General features: G+C 35.1%; 1 protein-coding gene across 1 annotated transcript; it reads left to right on the plus strand.

Moving 5' to 3' along the window:
• Positions 1-2,559: 2,559 nt before the first annotated feature.
• LOC113351580 lies at positions 2,560-4,745 on the plus strand. Its single transcript, XM_026595536.1, has 4 exons — positions 2,560-2,578; positions 3,440-3,523; positions 3,780-3,844; positions 4,521-4,745. Exons 1-4 carry the CDS (start codon positions 2,560-2,562, stop codon positions 4,668-4,670), a joined length of 318 nt encoding a protein of 105 aa, XP_026451321.1. The 3' UTR covers positions 4,671-4,745.
• Positions 4,746-18,295: the final 13,550 nt, after the last annotated feature.

Genomic DNA, 18,295 nt, shown 5'->3' on the forward strand with positions numbered 1-18,295 from the left:
TGAGTACTTCTTGAATAAAAGTTATCTTATCTTGAATAAGTTTCACCCTGACTCATTATTGTACTACTTTATGTTTTCCGCAAAAACTCTTCGGTGACATGACAAGTTGTTGCCTCGATGTGCGACGAGGAAATTTGATTGTTCGTAAATATCCTTTATTGAGACAAAATTCGTATAGCTACATAGTATTCGATTATACACATTTGATATTTCGAGCTGAGTTTAACTCGCTTACATATTTCTCAAAATATGTGTTGGTAAGCTTTCGCTTTAACCAAGTTCATCGTATATTCTTGACGAAAGTCAAAAGATGATCATGTGAAAATCGCCTGGTAACATCTTACATGATTTGCGTGAGACAGTCATTTGATGTAGACCTGGAATGTTTCGTATTGATTATTTCAATAACTTGAAAATTGCTTTGATGCTAATAGTTTGTGAAAACAACTATTGTCATCCTCTAAGAATGTTTCAATAATTGAAATAGAGTTTAGAACACTTAACAATAATTGGATTATGGACATAGTATGTGTACTTGCATATATGTTGATCCAAGACCGGTATAGTATGCATACCCATATGCGTACTGGCGAGGTCAGGTAAACTCCGGGAGCCTTGGTATGCATACCCATACCGTACCGGTGAACTCAGTTGAAGTCCGGGAACTATTGTATGCGTACCTGTACGCGTACTAATTCAACTGTTGTTTTGGATGTGTGATAGTATGCGTACAGGTTCGCAAACTGCCGGACACAGTCCATGTCCAGCTACTTAAGTATGCGTACCCGTTTGCATACTTGTGTGGGTTATGTTTTAGAATCGGTTGTGCCATGAACAAATACATTTATATAATAAGGAATGCAATCTTTTGTAAACCGTGGCTATAATGTTCATGAATTGATTCGAGTGAACCAAACCGATTTTGTTTCAATTGTGTTCTTGTATACTTCTATGAGAATATAGCAATTGAAAAACTCTATAACTAGTTTTATTTGAGTCATTTGAACTAGTTGTGTTTAAGATGAATAAGGTTGATATGAAAGTGTTCATATGGCTGACTTCGGTTAACTATTGTTGAGCCAACCTAGTGTACACGTTTAGGTACGGTTACCCATACTAAATGAAGGTACATTTCATTTGTGTGTAAGCTAATTCCATCTAATGGTGGAGAGATATTGCTTTGGTTTCAAGCAAACTTTGCTTGGCTCTTAGATCAGGTTTCATCTGATGGTGAATATTGATTGCTTTTTTCCAAAGCTATCAAACCCTGACTTGAAAACTATATAAGGTTTCTAGCAACTGGGAAACCTAATCCCCACATTTCATATGTGATACTAGTTGCGACTAGAGTCGATTCTCCGTTAACCTTAGGTTTATTCCAAAACCGTGTAGGTTAACGACTTGAAGACTTCATTGGGATTGTGAAGTCAGACCCAACTATTTTCTTTGTAGTTGCGTGTTCTGATCTTACTTCTACTATCGTGATTGAGTATTATCTTTTCTAAGATTTTCTTGAGATTTATCTCCGGTAGGTAAGATTAAAAGAAGTCACAAACATCTTCGTCTCATCGTTTGTGATTCCATAATATCTTGTTTCGCTTCCATGCGATTAATATTATTGTGAGGTGATTGATAATACTTGGCTGTTCTTCGAGAATATAAGTCCGGTTTATCAATTGGTTCATGTGCACCTTGATTTATCATAAGACGGAACAAAACTGATAGGTATTTCTGTGGGAGACAAATTTATCTATATCAATAGACTTTTCTGTGTGAGACAGATTTGTTTATCAAGTCTTCGACTTTGGGTCATAGCTACTGTTTGTTGTGAGTGAGATCAGCTAAGGGAATCAAGTGCGTAGAATCCTGCTAGGGTTCAGAGACGTAAGGAGTGCAACTATACCTTGATCATTGTGAGAATGGTTAGGGCTCAACTAAATTCCAGTTCGAAGTTCATTGGTAGTAGGCTAGTGTCTTTAGCGGCTTAATACAGTATGGTGTTCAAAGCTCGACTAGATCCCAGGGTTTTTCTGCATTTGCGGTTTCCTCGTCAACAAAATTTCTGGTATATGTGTTATTTCTTTTCCGCATTATATTTTCTATATAATTGAAATATCACAGGTTGTGCGTTAAGTTCAATCAATTTTTGAATCCGGCCTTTGAGGTGTTGATTGAATTGATTGACACTTGGATATTGGTTTGTGATACCTTTCAAGTTATTTCTCTTATTCAATCGGGCTCGCAATTCCTATTTGTTTGATTGCAGATTGAACTGAGAAATTGAGATATAACTCTTTGAGTATTTTCTAAAGATTGAGTCTGACTGTCTAGTTGATTCTCTTGAAAGTATATTGGAGTTAATCCATTCAGATTGACGAACGAAATATTGGGTGTGGTTGTTAGACCCCCGTTTTTTCAGATGGATTTTATGTTGATGTTGCTGGTGATATAGGTTAGAGGAAGAACACATCACAGATTAAGAACATGAAAGAAGAATTGATGGGTTTTGAAAGGATATGAAGGAGGTGGTGTTGTTGATACTTGAAATGAATTAGATAAATGTTAGGAATTGTTATAGGTGAAGACCAGAAGAAAATGGCCTAAAATTATGGCCGGGATATCAACTGAAACAGTGGAAACTCTGTCCGACTCTTTCTTCAACTGAGTCGACTCAAGACTCGCTAAACCTAACTCGGTGAGTCAGCCAAATCAGACAATTCAACTCTGAATAAGACAACTAACTCAAGCTGACTAAGATTTGACCCTTGACCCCAGGACAACAGAAGATCGTTAGGTCAGCAGTTAACTCTGACGGAATATTCTGTGCACGGTTTAAAGAAGATACCAGTGATTGGTAGAAATTTTCTGGCGCCGTTTCTGGTCGGATTCCGGTGGTCCTAAGTATTTTTCCGGCAACCAAAAAATAACAGACTTTTGTGTGAACTTTTCTCATGGGTGTGAAGACTTGGATTTGGAATTAGATGTGGAATTTGACTTGAAATGGAATTTAGAAGAGAAGTGGAGGAATAGGGCTGGCAATGGATAACCGAACGATATCCGTTTCCGAAAATCCGACATCCTATAGGATTTAATCCGACATATCGGATATCGGAATCCGATAGCTTATCGGATAATACCTCTTATCGGAATCGGAATCGGATTGGGGTCATTCCGTTAGGTTAATATCCGACATCCGATAGCCTAGGGGTGTACTTGTAATCATACCCATCCGTTTTAGGCTATTAGTTTACATGTTTATCTTCCCGTCTTTCTTTCCCATTTTATTTTCTCTCGGCTACTCCTTCTTTCTCGATTCTCAGTGAAGATATTCACCGCCATCTCTCTCAACGCACCACTCAATCACCACCTTTCCTTCTTCTCCTTCTTCGCTTCTTCTTCTTCTTCTTCTTCATCTTCTACTTCTTGTTCTTCGATTTAGCCAATCATAGATCCACAACAGAACATCCGAATCATGAACCATCACCAGTTCACCACCACACCAGTAAAAGAAATAACTTAATAGGTAATTTATATGATATTCTCTCTTTATTCTTCTTTGATTATTATGTTACGTATTAGAATGATACGAAATTAAAACTAGGGTTTATGAATTCAAAAATACTCGGGGCTTTTTGGAAATTAGGGTTCATCATGTTGATTTATAATTGAATCAATTGATATACTGAATTGCTTGTTTGGTGGTTATTTTCGATAATTATGTTCTCAATTATGTTTGATTTGAATTTTTTATCACTATTAACTGGATCCAAAACTTACAGAAGTTGCACAATCTTTTGAGATATTCAAAGCTGCTTTTCTGAAGATTGATTTGGATAATTGCAAGGTAATAAATCTTACAGTGGGTTTTGCTTAATTTTAATAACTTTTACAAGTTAATTCAGATTGAATGTTTGTTATTGGGTTAAAATTTTCAATCAAGTTTATTCATGTAGCTCAACTGTTTGATCTGTTGATTTTTCTTTTATCGGATAATACTTGTAATGGATTTTTTTTATAATAACTAGTTGAAAATGTATCCACCATTAATGTACCAATAGCATACATCATAGCTATAAAACCAGTAAATGGGAAACCCCATGGGCCATGGATTTTTTTCAGACATGGTGATGTTAAATTCTCAAAAGCATCTGGCAGAACATGTATAAACCCTGTTGCTAGTATAACTCCACCTGCAAATGCTTTTATCATAAAGAATATATTGTTTCTGGTCTTAATGCTGATACTCTTTTACCAGAATTCGTATACAAACACCAATTCCACTTGCTACTAATATTGATGCTATTGCTGTTAATTTGTATTTCAGAGCTTCTCTTTTGTTTCGTTTTCCCCATTTCCGTCACATGAACACTCCGCAGAGACCAGTACTGGAACAACCAATAATATGAGAACCTAAATATACACTGCTTTTGAATTTAGTTTTTGGTGTTACAATGTAGAAGATGTCTCTCATGTTTAAGACTATTTGTTTTTCTTTTCTAATTGATTGTTTGTGAATGCAGATATGGAAGTCATCGACTGAAGTTGATGCAATGATGCAACATGTAACCAGGCAGCCAAGGAAGATCATCACTAGCAAGTTGTTTGACATTATTGTTAAGTCTGTGTACAAGAAGACATGGTTTTTTCTTTTTTGCTGTTGTGTACTTTAGTTTGCAGACTGTTTGGTTGGGTGTTTGTAGTTTTTTTTTTCATGTGTGATGTGACTGAGACACTGGAGTAGTGTTTGTGTGGGTTTTCTGTCTTTCAGTTAAGTTAAACACTTGAAAATTCCGTTAAAGTTCAGCTTTTTCTTATGTCCAACAAAATCGGATATTAACGGATAAAAATCCGATATCCGATAGGTTAACCTTAACCTTATCGAATTGGATTTTTGATATCCGTCGGATGTTTTCGGATATCCGATAACCCTTAACCTTAACCTTATCGGTATGGCCAATATCCGGCGGATATTTATCCATTGCCAGCCCTATGGAGGAATTTTACAAAGACAAGGACTTGGTGATTAAATGTGAAAAGTATCATAATCCTAAGAAAATTGCAAGCAAATTGAATCATATACACACTTGTGTTTTTTCTTGTTTTTCACATCTTTTCTTATTTTAATTATTTGTGTGATCTTCAAAATTCTTCTTTTAATTATTTGTGTGAATTTCAAAAACATGAGTAGCTAATTTTCTTATTGATTGAGGATGAATTCCTAATTCTTAACATGAATTGAGTTTTTTTTTTTTTTTTTAAATCTACTTTGAAGTTTTCACATGATTATCGCTTGTTTTTGCTAATAAGAATGTTTACGCTTGATTGATAGATCTTTTAAGTGGACAACTAAATTGATTTGTTAATTGATCTGAAGCTAGTAAAATTTAGGGTATAAGTAGTCGTTTCTTGACTCTTTACACAAGTACACGAGACCTTGCGGAGGGATTCCGTGGAGCAATTGTGTGTGAAAACAACGTTAGCAAGTAGACCTTGATCTAAGAGTCTAACTACTAATATCAACCTAATAAATTCACAAATATTAATGTGTTTAATTAAATTACATCTTGAGTGATCTACTACTTGATGGTTTGGTAAATAGAATCCGGTAGTCGATAACTTCCATGTCCGGTGATACAAGGAATTTAGGGGTTAGCACTGACCTAGCTACTATACCTACGGTTGGTGATAATTTGTGACTAATAAAAAGTGGATGAAAAACATAACTTGAATCATTTTTTTGTAACGAAGGACGAATCCTTGATCTAATCTCTCTTATTGATTTCAACTTTATCTTTCCAATTGCTTTGTGTATTTCTTTTATTTTTTAAAATCTAAAACAAAACCCCCCTTTGTGACATTATAAGACAATTAAAACCTCTTGCTCCTCGTGGGAGCGAACTTAAATACCACCATATTACTTGTTAATTAAGTGGGAAAATATTCACTAATTTGTTGTGGTTATGACACGCATCAGTCTCATGTGCCCGAATTCAAAAAGAGACAAGATTCATGCATAATCGGGTTTTAGGAAAAGAAAACTTTTATTTTTCCTTTTGGTTTCTGGAATTCTGTTAATATTTGATATTGAAAAGGTTTACCTTATTTTATTAAAAGAGGGTTAAAATCGAAAATTCTACCTTCTTTAAGGTTAAGAGTTGGTCCTACGTCCTTCTCTGTATATAGGTTCCGTAACCCTACATTCTTTTTTCCTTCTCTAACACTCTTTTTATCAAAAGGGTGCTTGTGGAGTCAGTTTTATGTGTTTTCTTTACATTTCCATATCTTGATGGAGACTTCAAGCATCATGTCTTTTGATGGAAAAGATGTTAATATGATTGTTAAGCCATCAATGATGAAGGAAAAGGGTAAATCTCATCCCTCAACACTTTAAAGAGAAAAAGGAACAATATGAAGAAACCAAGGGCTAATCCCTCAAATCTTCAGAAGTTTTCTGGTGTTCTTAAAGAGTTGAAAGAAACAAGGATGGAGATTCAGCAAATAAAGGCTATAGTTCTAAGAACGCTTGAAATTTAGAAGGCACTGGTTCAACATCAGTCAAGAAGGTTCGTTGGAATTGACTTCTTTCTTCATGAACCATATGTTCCAATGTATGTTGATGACAAGGAGTTGGCGGACGATAAAGAATTTTTCAGGAATCTTAATGTCTAGGGAACTTCTTATGAGAACTTATTCTTTTGTTTTAAGAAGGATAACTAGGGTTTGGAATAACAAATATTGTGATTACACATATCTATTTCCAACGATTTTCATCTTGCAATATTTTAGATTTATTTATTTAAACTCTAAGTTATTTGAAAGATGATTTTGCAGTATTAATCTTTATGGTTTTATATATTGCAAAAACATTTATGGGATATGGGTGCTTATGTCCGTGAACTATGATTATCTCATATATGTCAAAAGTTAAGTCTATTGTATCATTATGCAAATAGTGGTAAAAAATGTAATGAACTTTTGAATATACCGCAATATTGATCTTTCCCTGATCCACTTCTATGTGAAAGTACTGTATGGATCCGTAAGTTTTCTTATGTTGAGCCTTTCGGATTAAATTAATCATTAAGGTTCTCTTGTGGTTAATTTATTCGAGTTTACTGGATACAAATTCATGTTTCATGTGATTTGTTAATGTCCAAAGAATTCTTTCTTGTCTTGTAAAAGTAAGGTCGCTCTTATTTTTCTTTCGGGAATGACATTTTATTAGGGAGAGTTCTTAATTGAACTTGTGCTTAATTGCCAAATCTTTGTGGGGAGTGCGGCTGTGGAATATTGTAGGAGTTATCTTGTATCTTTATAAACTCCTTGATGAATATACAAAGTTTTTACTATGTGAAACCATTGAAGCAAAGTTGATACATTCTCTTTTAGTCATGAATAATCTCTTTGAGAATTTCATTATGATCCCGCTAGTTTTCGTACCTTTGCCAATTTATATTGACAAAAGGGGGTTAATTATTTGTAGTTCAAACTACGTACATATGTGTTAGAGCAGTGCTCGGTCGAACTCACAAGCGTTTCTATCTCAATCTTGTTTGTCAAGTTTAGTTTCCAAAACTATAAGTCTTGATTTCTAGTCTACTTATAGCTAAGTCTCGGATTAAGATAGAATGTAGTTGAGCTTTAGACTCCACGACGTTCATCGATTGAAGACGAAGAACTACTAAGGGGAGCTTGTGGAACTTCATAAACAAAAGGTATGTGGAGACTTGAACTCATCTATCACTCAAAAGTCCATTTCTACTCTATCTCATATTTGAGACAAAAGTCGTATAGCTATATAGACTTCAATCATACACATTTGATATTTCAAGATGAGTTTAATTCGCTTACATATTTCTCGAAATATGTGTTGGTAAGCTTTCGCTTTAACCAGTTTTATCTTATATTCTTGACGAAAGTCAAAAGATGATCATGTGAAAATCGCATGGTAACATCTTATATGATTTGTGTGAGACATTCATTTGATGCAGACTCAGAATGTTTCGTATTGATCTATCGGCCACTTGAAAATTTCTTTGTAGCTAATAGTTAGTGTGAGACAGCTATTGTCTTCTTCTAAGAATGTTTGAATGATTGAAATGGGAGTTTAGAACAATTAACCATAATTGGATATAGCGCAGTATGCATACTTGTATGCTAACTGTTGCAAGTTATTCCAAGTCCGGGAACCATAGTATGTATACCCGTATACGCACTGGTTGGTTAGTTGAAGTACGAGAACTTATTATGCGTACCTGTGTGCGTACTGGCGTGAGTTCAAGTCCGGGAATTCAACTGAGTTTGTTAGTGTATGACAGTATGTGTACTCATTCGCATAATGGCGAACCCAGACCAAGTTCGCCTACTTAGGTATGCGTACCCGTTTGCATACTTGAGTGGGTTATGTTCTAAAATCGGTTTTCTCATGAACTAATACATTTACAAATTAATGAATGCAATCTTTTGCAAACCGTGGATATAACATTCATAAATTGATTCGAGTGAATCAAAATCGATTTTGCTTCAATTGTGTCTTGTATACTTATATGAGAATATAAACAATTGAACAACTCTGTAACTAGCTTCATTTGAGTCATTGAACTAGTTGTGTTAAGATGAAACGTTGACATGAAACTGTTCATATGGCTAACTTCGTTTAACTATTGTTGAGCCAACAAGGTGTACATGTTTGGGTACGGTTACCCATATCTAAATAAAGTCACTTTTCATTTGTGTGTAACAAGATAAATTTGATATAACAGTTGAAAGATATTAGATTGAGTCTAATCAGGTTTTCATCTAACGATGAATATTTAATGCTTTGTTACCAAGGTAACATTAATTACAAACCCTGATATATGGGAAAACTCTAGTAACTGGGAAACCTAATCCCCACACCTCCTCTGTGATCCTAGTTGCGACTAAAGTTGATTCTCCTTTAACCTAGGTTTTTCTAAAACCATTATAGATTAACGACTTCAAGACTTCACTGGGATTGTGAATCCAGACCCAAGTGTTTTCTCTATAGTTGCCTGTTCTGATCTTGCTTTATTCTAACGTGTTGAGTATTATATTCTCTAAGATTTGCTCGAGATTTAATCTCCGATATGCAAGATAAAAAGTAGTCACAAATATCTTCATCTCATCTTTTGTGATTCCACAATATCTTGTTTCGCTACCATATGATTAAGATTATTGTGAGGTGATTGATTTTACTAGGATGTTCTTCGGGAGTATAAGTCTGGTGTATCAATTGGTTCCTGTTCACATTGATTTAACAAATGACGGAACAAAACTCATAGGTATTTATGTGGGAGACAGATATTCAACATACTTTTCGGTGTGAGACAGATTTGTTTATCAAGTCTTCGACTTTGGGTCGTAGCAATTCTTAGTTGTGAGTGAGATCAGCTAAGGGAATCAAGTGCGTCGAGTCCTGCTGGGATTCAGAAGCGTAAGGAACACGAATGTATCTTAATCAGTGTGAGATTGGTTAAGTCTCAACTACATTCCAATGCGAAGTTAACTTGTAGTAGGCTAGTGTCTGTAGCGGCTTAAGACAGTATGGTGTTCAAATCTGGACTAGGTCCCGGGGTTTTTCTGCATTTTCGTTTTCCTCGTTAACAAAGTTTCTGGTGTCTGTGTTATTTCTTAGCAACTGAAACTGCACCTAGTATGAATCACCACACAAGAGATGGCTTACAATGCAATGGGGACGCAACTTACTGAACCCCTGAATGGCTGTCAAGAGGACACTGCTCAGGTATACAAACAAACTCTCTCAGTTTTTAACAAATTCAGTTTTACATTTACATTTTTGGATTTTACTCTGCACTCGCTTGCTTTAGATTATCTTTTTCTTCCTTTTAAAAGTAAAAATATTACAACATATCTGCAAGACTCAGTCATGAGAATTATAGCCTGGAACTGCAATGGTTTTGCAAATAAGGAAACTAGAAATTATGCATATGATTTTAACAAGATGCTCAACCCAGATATATTCTTTTTGCAAGAAACAAAAATAAACTCATACAAAATCTTAAGATTTACAAAACCATTAAATTTTCCAAACTCTTTTCATGTTCCTTATATAGGAAGGTCTAGGGGGGTCTATCTCTTGTGGAAGGACGGATTTGATTTAGACATTATTTACCATGACAACAATATGATTCACTGTCTTGTCAATAGTAACCCATCCAAACCAAAATGGCTTTTGTCTTGTGTTTATGGATCCCCATACCCTCAAGAGAGAAAAGAACAATGGACTTTTCTAAACTCCATTTGTGAAAACTTTGATATTAATGCTCCATGGGATATTATAGGAGACTTAATATTAATTTTGCATGATAATGAGAGGACTAATAGTAAATGGATCATCTTTGCATGCTTCAACTATATATATCTCAAGATGTGTATGATACGGGCCTTAGTGATTTAGGTTTTCATGGGAACCCTTTCACTTGGACTAGTAATAAACACAACACGAGAAAAATTAGAACAAGGTTAGATAGAACCCTAGTAAACCCAGATTGGATAATTTCTTTCCCAGAATCCTGTTTCAAATATCTACCTTTCCTAGGATCAGACCATTGTCCTATACCATTGGATTTATCTCCTAATGATATTCACAGTTCCAAAAGTTGGAAATTCTTTGAATGCTGGTTAAGAGATGCAAGGTAGAAAACCGAGATACACAAATCTAGGTCAAGAAGTTTCAATGTATCTACTTCTTATACATTGGATAGAAGACTGTCTGAGACTAGAAGGACACTATCTCTATGGAATAGAGAAACTTTTGGAAATATTCAAGAGAAACTCAAGGGTCTACAATAACAACTTTCTGATATGCAACAACCACATCAAAGTAGGGACAACATACAATAAGTTATAGAAGTTGAAAGGGATATTGAAGAATGGCATGCTCGAGAATAAGAATTCTACAGGTAGAAATCTAGAGAGATTTTGTTTCATGAACTTGATCAAAATACCAAGCATTTTCACCTGCAAGAAAACAAGATAAGAGCAAGAAATAGAATAGAGACTCTTCAAAAGCCGAATAGTAGCTGGTGTACGGGATGACACAATCTTGAGGACATCTTAACTTCACATATCAAAAATATCATGAACACAACTATCCCTCCAACTGATTCCGATCTGCTGAATCTATTGCCACAATGTATCTCTGATGCTGATAACATTGCACTTACGAAGGTCCCAGATGAAGCATAAATTCTATCAACTCTAAAGTGCATGCAACCATGGAAAGCATTGGGCCCAAATGGTTTCCATTCGGGGTTCTTTCAATCACAATGGTCAGTAGTCAAAGAAGATGTAATTAACATGGTACAATATTTCTTTAACTCTAGGAGACTCTTGAAGAAAATGGACAAGATAAACTTATCTCTTATTCCTAAAACAAACCTTCAACACAAGCCGGGAGACTACAAACCAATTGCATTGTGTAACTCCACATACAAGATGATCACAAAGATAATGGAAACAAGATTGAAGATTCATCTTGATAAATTCATCTCTCCAATGCAAGCTGCGTATGTTCCGGGAAGTCAAATAACTGATAACATCATACTCACACATGAGTTAATTCATTATATCAAGAAGAAAAAGAATAAAAAGCATTACTTGGCTATGAAGTTAGATATGAGAAAAGAATTTGATCGGGTAGAATGGAGTTTTCTACATGACATCATGCTAAAACTCGGCTTCAACAACAAATGGTGTGAACTTGTTCACGAATGTTTGTCAACTACAGAAATTCAAGTACTTTTGAATGGATCACCTTTCCGACCTTTTAAACCAACAAGGGGTATTCGACAGGGTGATCCATTGTCACCCTATCTGTTCTTGATTACTATAGAAGTGTTTACAAGGTCCCTAGCACAAGCAGAATACTCAGGTGATATACAAGGTATCAAAATTACAAAGCATGCTCCACAAGTGTCACATTTACTTTTTGCACACGACTGTTTGATCTTCGTCAAAGGCGGATATGCACAATGTCAATAACCTACTTCAAGTTATAAACATGCTCAGTAAAATATCAGGCTAGCAGATCAATTTTGAGAAATCAGCTGTTTGTTTCTCAAAACACTTCCCATCAAGGCATTGCAGATTACTCTTAAGAAGACTACGGATGAAGAAGATGAGTTTAGAGGAGAAATACTTGGGCATTCCGCTATATCTAAAAAGAAAGAAGACAATCTCTTTCTTTTCACTTGTCAATAATGTAAAGAATCGTCTCAAGAGGTATCATGGGAAATTTATAGATCAACCTGGCAGATCTGTAATAATAAAGCATGTTTTAAACTCTCTTCCATATCAAAACATGTGAGTGTTTAAGATTCCCAGTACGACCATCAAGGAAATAAGTAAGGTGCAAAGAGATTACTTGTGGAACAAACAAGAGAGTGAAGGTTTATATATTGCAGGTTGGCCTAGAATCAGTAGAGACAAGGCTACAGGTGGTATGGGTTTCAGGGATATGGCTTGTTTTAATCAAGATTTGTTGGCAAAAGTTGCATGGCGACTGTGTCAGCATTAAGATCATCTTTGGGCTTCTGCACTCATCTACATCAGCACTGTACGCAAGGAATAAGAATGATTCTACCTGGGCATGGAAAAGTATACAAAGTAGCATGGAGTTTTTCAAGAAACACAGTTTCTGGATTGTGGGTAATGGAACAAATATTCAAATCTGGAGAGATAATTGGATACAGGGTATACTCAACCCACCAATACCAGCTTTTAGTGATGATGAGGCAAAGAGATTTTCTAAAGTCAGTGATCTAATAGATCATCAAATCAAACACTGGAAAGTCGACCTAATACGAAGACTTTTTACATCATCTGATGCAAAAAGAATTCTTCACACTAGAATTGAGACAAACTCTGACAGAATGGTTTGGACTCTAACAAGCAATGGAAAATTCACTGTAAAATCAACATATAACAAGTTGGTGTATATCAAAACAAACATGCCGGAGATATATGATGCAGACACAGCGACAGTGTACAAGAAAATCTGGGGAATGAATAATCTACCAAGAGTCAGACACTTTATATGGAAGTATTTTAGTGATCTAGTTCCAAGTAATGAAAAATTGGCAATACCCATGCAATGCAGGGGTGAAAAATGCAAGATATGCAACCAAGGCATAGAAACAACATCTCATATCCAGTGGGAATGCCATTTCTCAATAGGAGTTCTATTATCTATCCCAGGAGCTAGTAGAAGTGTACAAATAAACAACAACTCTGTTAGTGCTTGGATCAGAAGTTGGTTTAAAGATGATATGAACAAACTAGATGAAGACTGGGTAGAAAAAATGGCAAACTCAGTGTGGGAAATCTGGAAAGCACGCTATAAGTTTGTGTTTGAGAATATTAAATCAAACCCAATACATGTAATCAATACCATTCAACAATTGAACCTGGTAACATGAAAGAAGATGAAAAACAAGAAAGAACCAGTTCACAGCAGCACAGTCGCTAGAAACAACTCAGTCCAAACTCGTTGGACACCACCTAACACTCCATACTTTTCAACTTGTTGTGATGCAGCTTTTAAATAACAGATAAAAATCACTCAGGCATCGGACTAATACTGCGTAATTTTGCAGGAAAATTCGAGCAGGCAAAGTATGCCTATGCAGACAGATACTTGAACGTGGAACAAACTGAGTGCGAGGGATTGCTTCAAGCTATGAAGTGGGCTGAAGAACTCAACTTACAATAAGTAATTTTTTAGTTAGACACACAAATTGTAGTGGAGGCAGTAACTCAAGATCTGGAGAAAGCGTCTTGGGAGAATTTTTCAATTATCTTAGAGATTAGAAACATACTTAGCAACCATCCACTATGAAGGTGCAAGTTTATTAGAAGAAAATGTAATAAGCCAGCATACTTTCTGGTTAACCACGCTAGAATCTTTAAAGTTTGTAAGACTTGGCAAGATTTTCCACCATCTTTCATTGCCAGTGTAATCTGGGAGGATGCATATTTTGCACCCCCAGCACATTAAGCAATAAAATTTTATGGTTTTGCATTATAAAAAGAAAGATAATCCAACCTTTGGTTGTTGATATAAATTGATTGATTATTGAACATTGGGCTTTGGTACTGTTTAACTTGTTTCACATAATAATCAGGCTCGCGGATTTCTATCTGTTTGATTTGCTGATTGCATTGTGAAACAAAAATACAACTCTTGGATATATTTCCATTGATTGAGTCTGACTGTCTAGTTGATTCTCTTGGAGTTATATTGGAGTTTTTCATACAGATTGCCTAAACGAAATATTGGGTGTGGTTGTTAGCCCCCCGTATTTTCAATTGGTATCAGAGCAGGCAAATACGTTTAAGACCTCATAAGTCTGTATTTTTAGCAATCTGACTCTATGTACATAAGTGATATCTCAGTAAACGTATCACCAGTCTTCGATGGATTAAATTACTAGAAAATTGATATGCGTGCCTTTCTTCAAGCGCGTGATTTTCAATCATGGGTTTTTGTTGGTAATGGTTGCAATCCTCTAATGGTTAGAGTAGACAGTGCATCTATTGCAAAGGATATTGGTAGATATGAACCAAACGAGATTCTCGCTGCAAAGCAAAATTCTGACAGTTTAAATGCTATCGTTTATGCTACTACCCCAGATCTTCAGCACCACGTGACTACGTGCACTCGGTCTAAAGATGCTTGGGATATCTTAAAACTGTATTCGAAGGGAATACCTCTGAAAAGGAAGCTAGGCTTCAAAATCTAAATTCTGATTGGGAAAACCTTCGTATGACTGATGAACATTCATTTGATGAGTTTAATCACAAAGTGTCTGAAATTGTTAATGCATCTTTTGCATTGGGTAAGACTATTCCTGAAAAGGACATTGTGATGAAAATTCTCAGATCATTACCAGCCAAATACGACTCTAAGAAACATTCCATCGTTGAAGTAAATAACCTTAATACTTAATCCAGAAATACTCTTTTGAGAATTTAAATATCTTGGATCATGAGCATTCATCTAAATATGGAAAGGATATTGCTTTGAAAGCAGAAAATAACGTAAAATTGCTTGAAAAAAGTAAATGCGTTGGCAACTCTATGGATGATCCTATTGATACTGATTCGTCAAACGAAGATCTTGATAACTCAGTTTCTTTGATCACAAGACAGTTTAGAGATCTTCTTTTGAAGAGAAGTAAACGGTTCGTTAGAGATAAACCTAGATCATCAATTAAACCTCATGACCGTATTCCTCCTAAAAACAGGGATACAATCGATACTAATGATGAGGATATGCCTCAGTGCTTCAAGTGTAAAGGTTTTGGTCATTTTGCCTATGAGTGTCCAAATCGTAGAAAATACACTAGGAACAAAGGTCTTGCTGCAACTCTTGATGAAATGTCTGATCACTATGATTCAAATGAAGATGAAAAATCAAGTGTTACTCTCCTTGCTGAAAATATTAATTTTGATAATTGTAGCAATACTCACGTCAATCTTGATATTTTTCTTGGAGAAACTTCTTCAACTATTTTGGAGGATAAAATGGATTTTTCTCTGTTTACTGGAAATTCTATTTCTAATGTTTCAGGTACTACATATTGCCTGGAAGCTTGCTCCGTTATGATGTCCGAACGATCCCCCACTTTGATATGTTCTTACTTTACTATTAAGGGTCACAGACTCTCTAGTTGTTTCAAGTACAAGCATAAAGTAAGATATGTCAACAAACTTCAGCGGAGAGCAAATCGATTAGAAAACAAGCTTAAACTTGTTCAGAAGTCGGCTGAGTTGTTTAAACTCGACTCTTCTCCAAAGAAGTTAATTTCTAAAGAAAAAGTTAGACCACTATAGAAAAGAACATGGTCTGAACATTCTGTGAAATGGGATTTTAGGAACTCTTTCCAAAAAGTTCATGGTGGACAGATTATTATTCACCACAACACAACTTAATTGTGTTGGTTGTGCATCTTGTCTCAAGTTCCTGATCCCAAAGAGACAAGAGTTAAGCACTTTCAGGTCTTAAGAAAAAGAAGAAAACAAATTTGTTTGTTTTTTTGTTTTTTGTTTGGGTTTCAGTTGATCTTTTGATATCCTAGATTGGTATTGAAAAGAGGTTTCCATGTTTGTTCATTAAAAGAGGGGTAAAATTGAAAATTCTACCTTCTTTAGGATTGTGAGTTGTGCGCACGTGAATCTTCTTATTTTGTATAAATTTTTTGTAACCCTACATTCCTTTTTCCTTCCCTGAAACTCTTTTTATCACAAGTTTGCTTGTAGAGCTTGCTTTGTGAATTTCTCTCACAAACCCATATTTGTATGGAGACTCCAAGCATTATGACTTCTGATGGAAAATAGGTTAATATGATTGTTAAACCATCAATCATGAAGGAAAAAGATAAATCTCCGTTACCCTCATAAAAAAAAGGAATGTGAGGAAACCAAGGGTTGTCCCTTCAAATCTTCAGAAGTTTTCTGGTGTTCTTGAAGGGTTGAAAGAAACAAGAAAGGAGATGCAGCAAATAAAGGCTATTATTTTTAGGAAACTTGAAATTCAGAAGGCCCTGGTTCGGCATCAGTCAAGAAGGTTTGTTGAAATTGACTCATATCTTCATGAACCCTATGTTCCAATGGCTGTTGACGACAAGGAGTTCGGGGACGATAAAGAATTTTTCAAAGGTCTTAATGTCAAGGAAACTTCTTATGAGAATTTATTCTTGTTGTTTAAGAAGGAGAACTAGGTTTGGAATAGCAATTATTGTGAGTACACATAGCAATTACCAACGATTTTCATCTTGCAATGTTTTTAGATTTATTTATTTAAATTCTAAAATTTATTTGAAAGATGATTTTGCAATATTAATCTTTATTTTTTTTATGTATTGCAAAAATAATTTTATGGGATATGTGTGTTTACGTCCGTGAACTATGATTGTCCAATATGAATCAAAAGTTAAGTCTATTTTATGTGTTTATGCAAATACTGATGGAAAATAGAATGAACTTTTATCATTATGAAAATATTGATGAAAATAGAATGAACCTTTGTATATTCAGCAATATTGATCTTTCCATGATCCACTTCTATGCGAAAGTACTGTGCGGCTCCGGAAGTTCTCTTATGTAAAGAATTTACGATTATATTAATCATGGGTTCTCTTGTGGTTAATTTAATTGAGTTTTCTGGATACAAATTCATGTATCATGTAATTTGTTGATATCCAAAGAAATCCTTCTTTTCTTGCAAAAGTAAGGTCGCTCTTGTTGTTCTCTCGGGAATGACAATTTATGGGGGAGAGTTCTTAATTGCCAATGTTAGAGCATAGATCGGTTCAACCCACCAAGCGTTGATATGTCAAGTTTGGTTGTCATATTTTAGTGAATCAAAACTCATCTAAGAGTCGCTTGATTATGTACTAGAGACAACTTCGTATATGTTAGACTAGAAAGTCTAGGATTATGAGACATACAAGACGCCATCATCCTTCCTCTTGAGGTTAGTAATATTAAATTGAACTGTTTCATTCCTAATATGTCTTTCAGGTCGTGCTATATGGAAAACATAACTGCGAAAATGTGAATGATTATACTCTAGTAGTGAGACATGATCACATGATCATAGTGTTAAGGAATTAGGATACGAAGTATAATTATTAATTATCTTTTTAACTTTGTATATATGACATCAACATAATCGTATGAATGCTATTGTGATTATGTGTATGGGTAAAGGTGAAGATTTCATCACAGGAAACAATGTTTACATTTGTTTAAAGAAAGTATATTCATGAACTTGTTTTATGAATCGAAAGGGAAATCGCTAGGCTTATTGGTATTGTTATTCATTGCATATCTTTAGATTACCAATATGTGTGAGTTAGTAGAACCGATAATTACTTGTTATGTATCTTGGTATAACTAATCACAATGTCTGACTTATAATTTGGTATGACTTTTATTAGTGGAACCGATCCTAAGTAATCCCCTGAGATGGTATGATCGATATATGGTGTGACCGATCACAAAAGAGTTGTGTAATCGATCCTTGTAATTTTTTAACCGGTCCTAGTAATTGGTGTAACCGATCCTAGTGACTTGTGTAACCGATTACAAGTAATACCATGAGTATATGGTAACCGATCCTGGTAATTGACGTAACCGATCCTGGTAACTGATGTAACCGGTCCTAGTAACTTGTGTGTTCGATCACAAGAAAACCATATTAAGGTATAACCGATCCTTGTGTTTGGTAAAACCGTGAACCCATGATTAG

Source organism: Papaver somniferum, chromosome 2 (assembly GCF_003573695.1).
Source record: "Papaver somniferum cultivar HN1 chromosome 2, ASM357369v1, whole genome shotgun sequence".
NCBI classification, from domain to species: Eukaryota; Viridiplantae; Streptophyta; class Magnoliopsida; order Ranunculales; family Papaveraceae; genus Papaver; species Papaver somniferum.

What these genes read in the sequence shown, in the direction of transcription:
- LOC113351580 (XM_026595536.1), top strand. An exon ending in TAAAAGAAATAACTTAATAG is followed by an intron (nt 3,524 to 3,779) that starts GTAATTTATATG and finishes CAAAACTTACAG; the next exon opens with AAGTTGCACAATCTTTTGAG. An exon ending in TTGATTTGGATAATTGCAAG is followed by an intron (nt 3,845 to 4,520) that starts GTAATAAATCTT and finishes TTGTGAATGCAG; the next exon opens with ATATGGAAGTCATCGACTGA.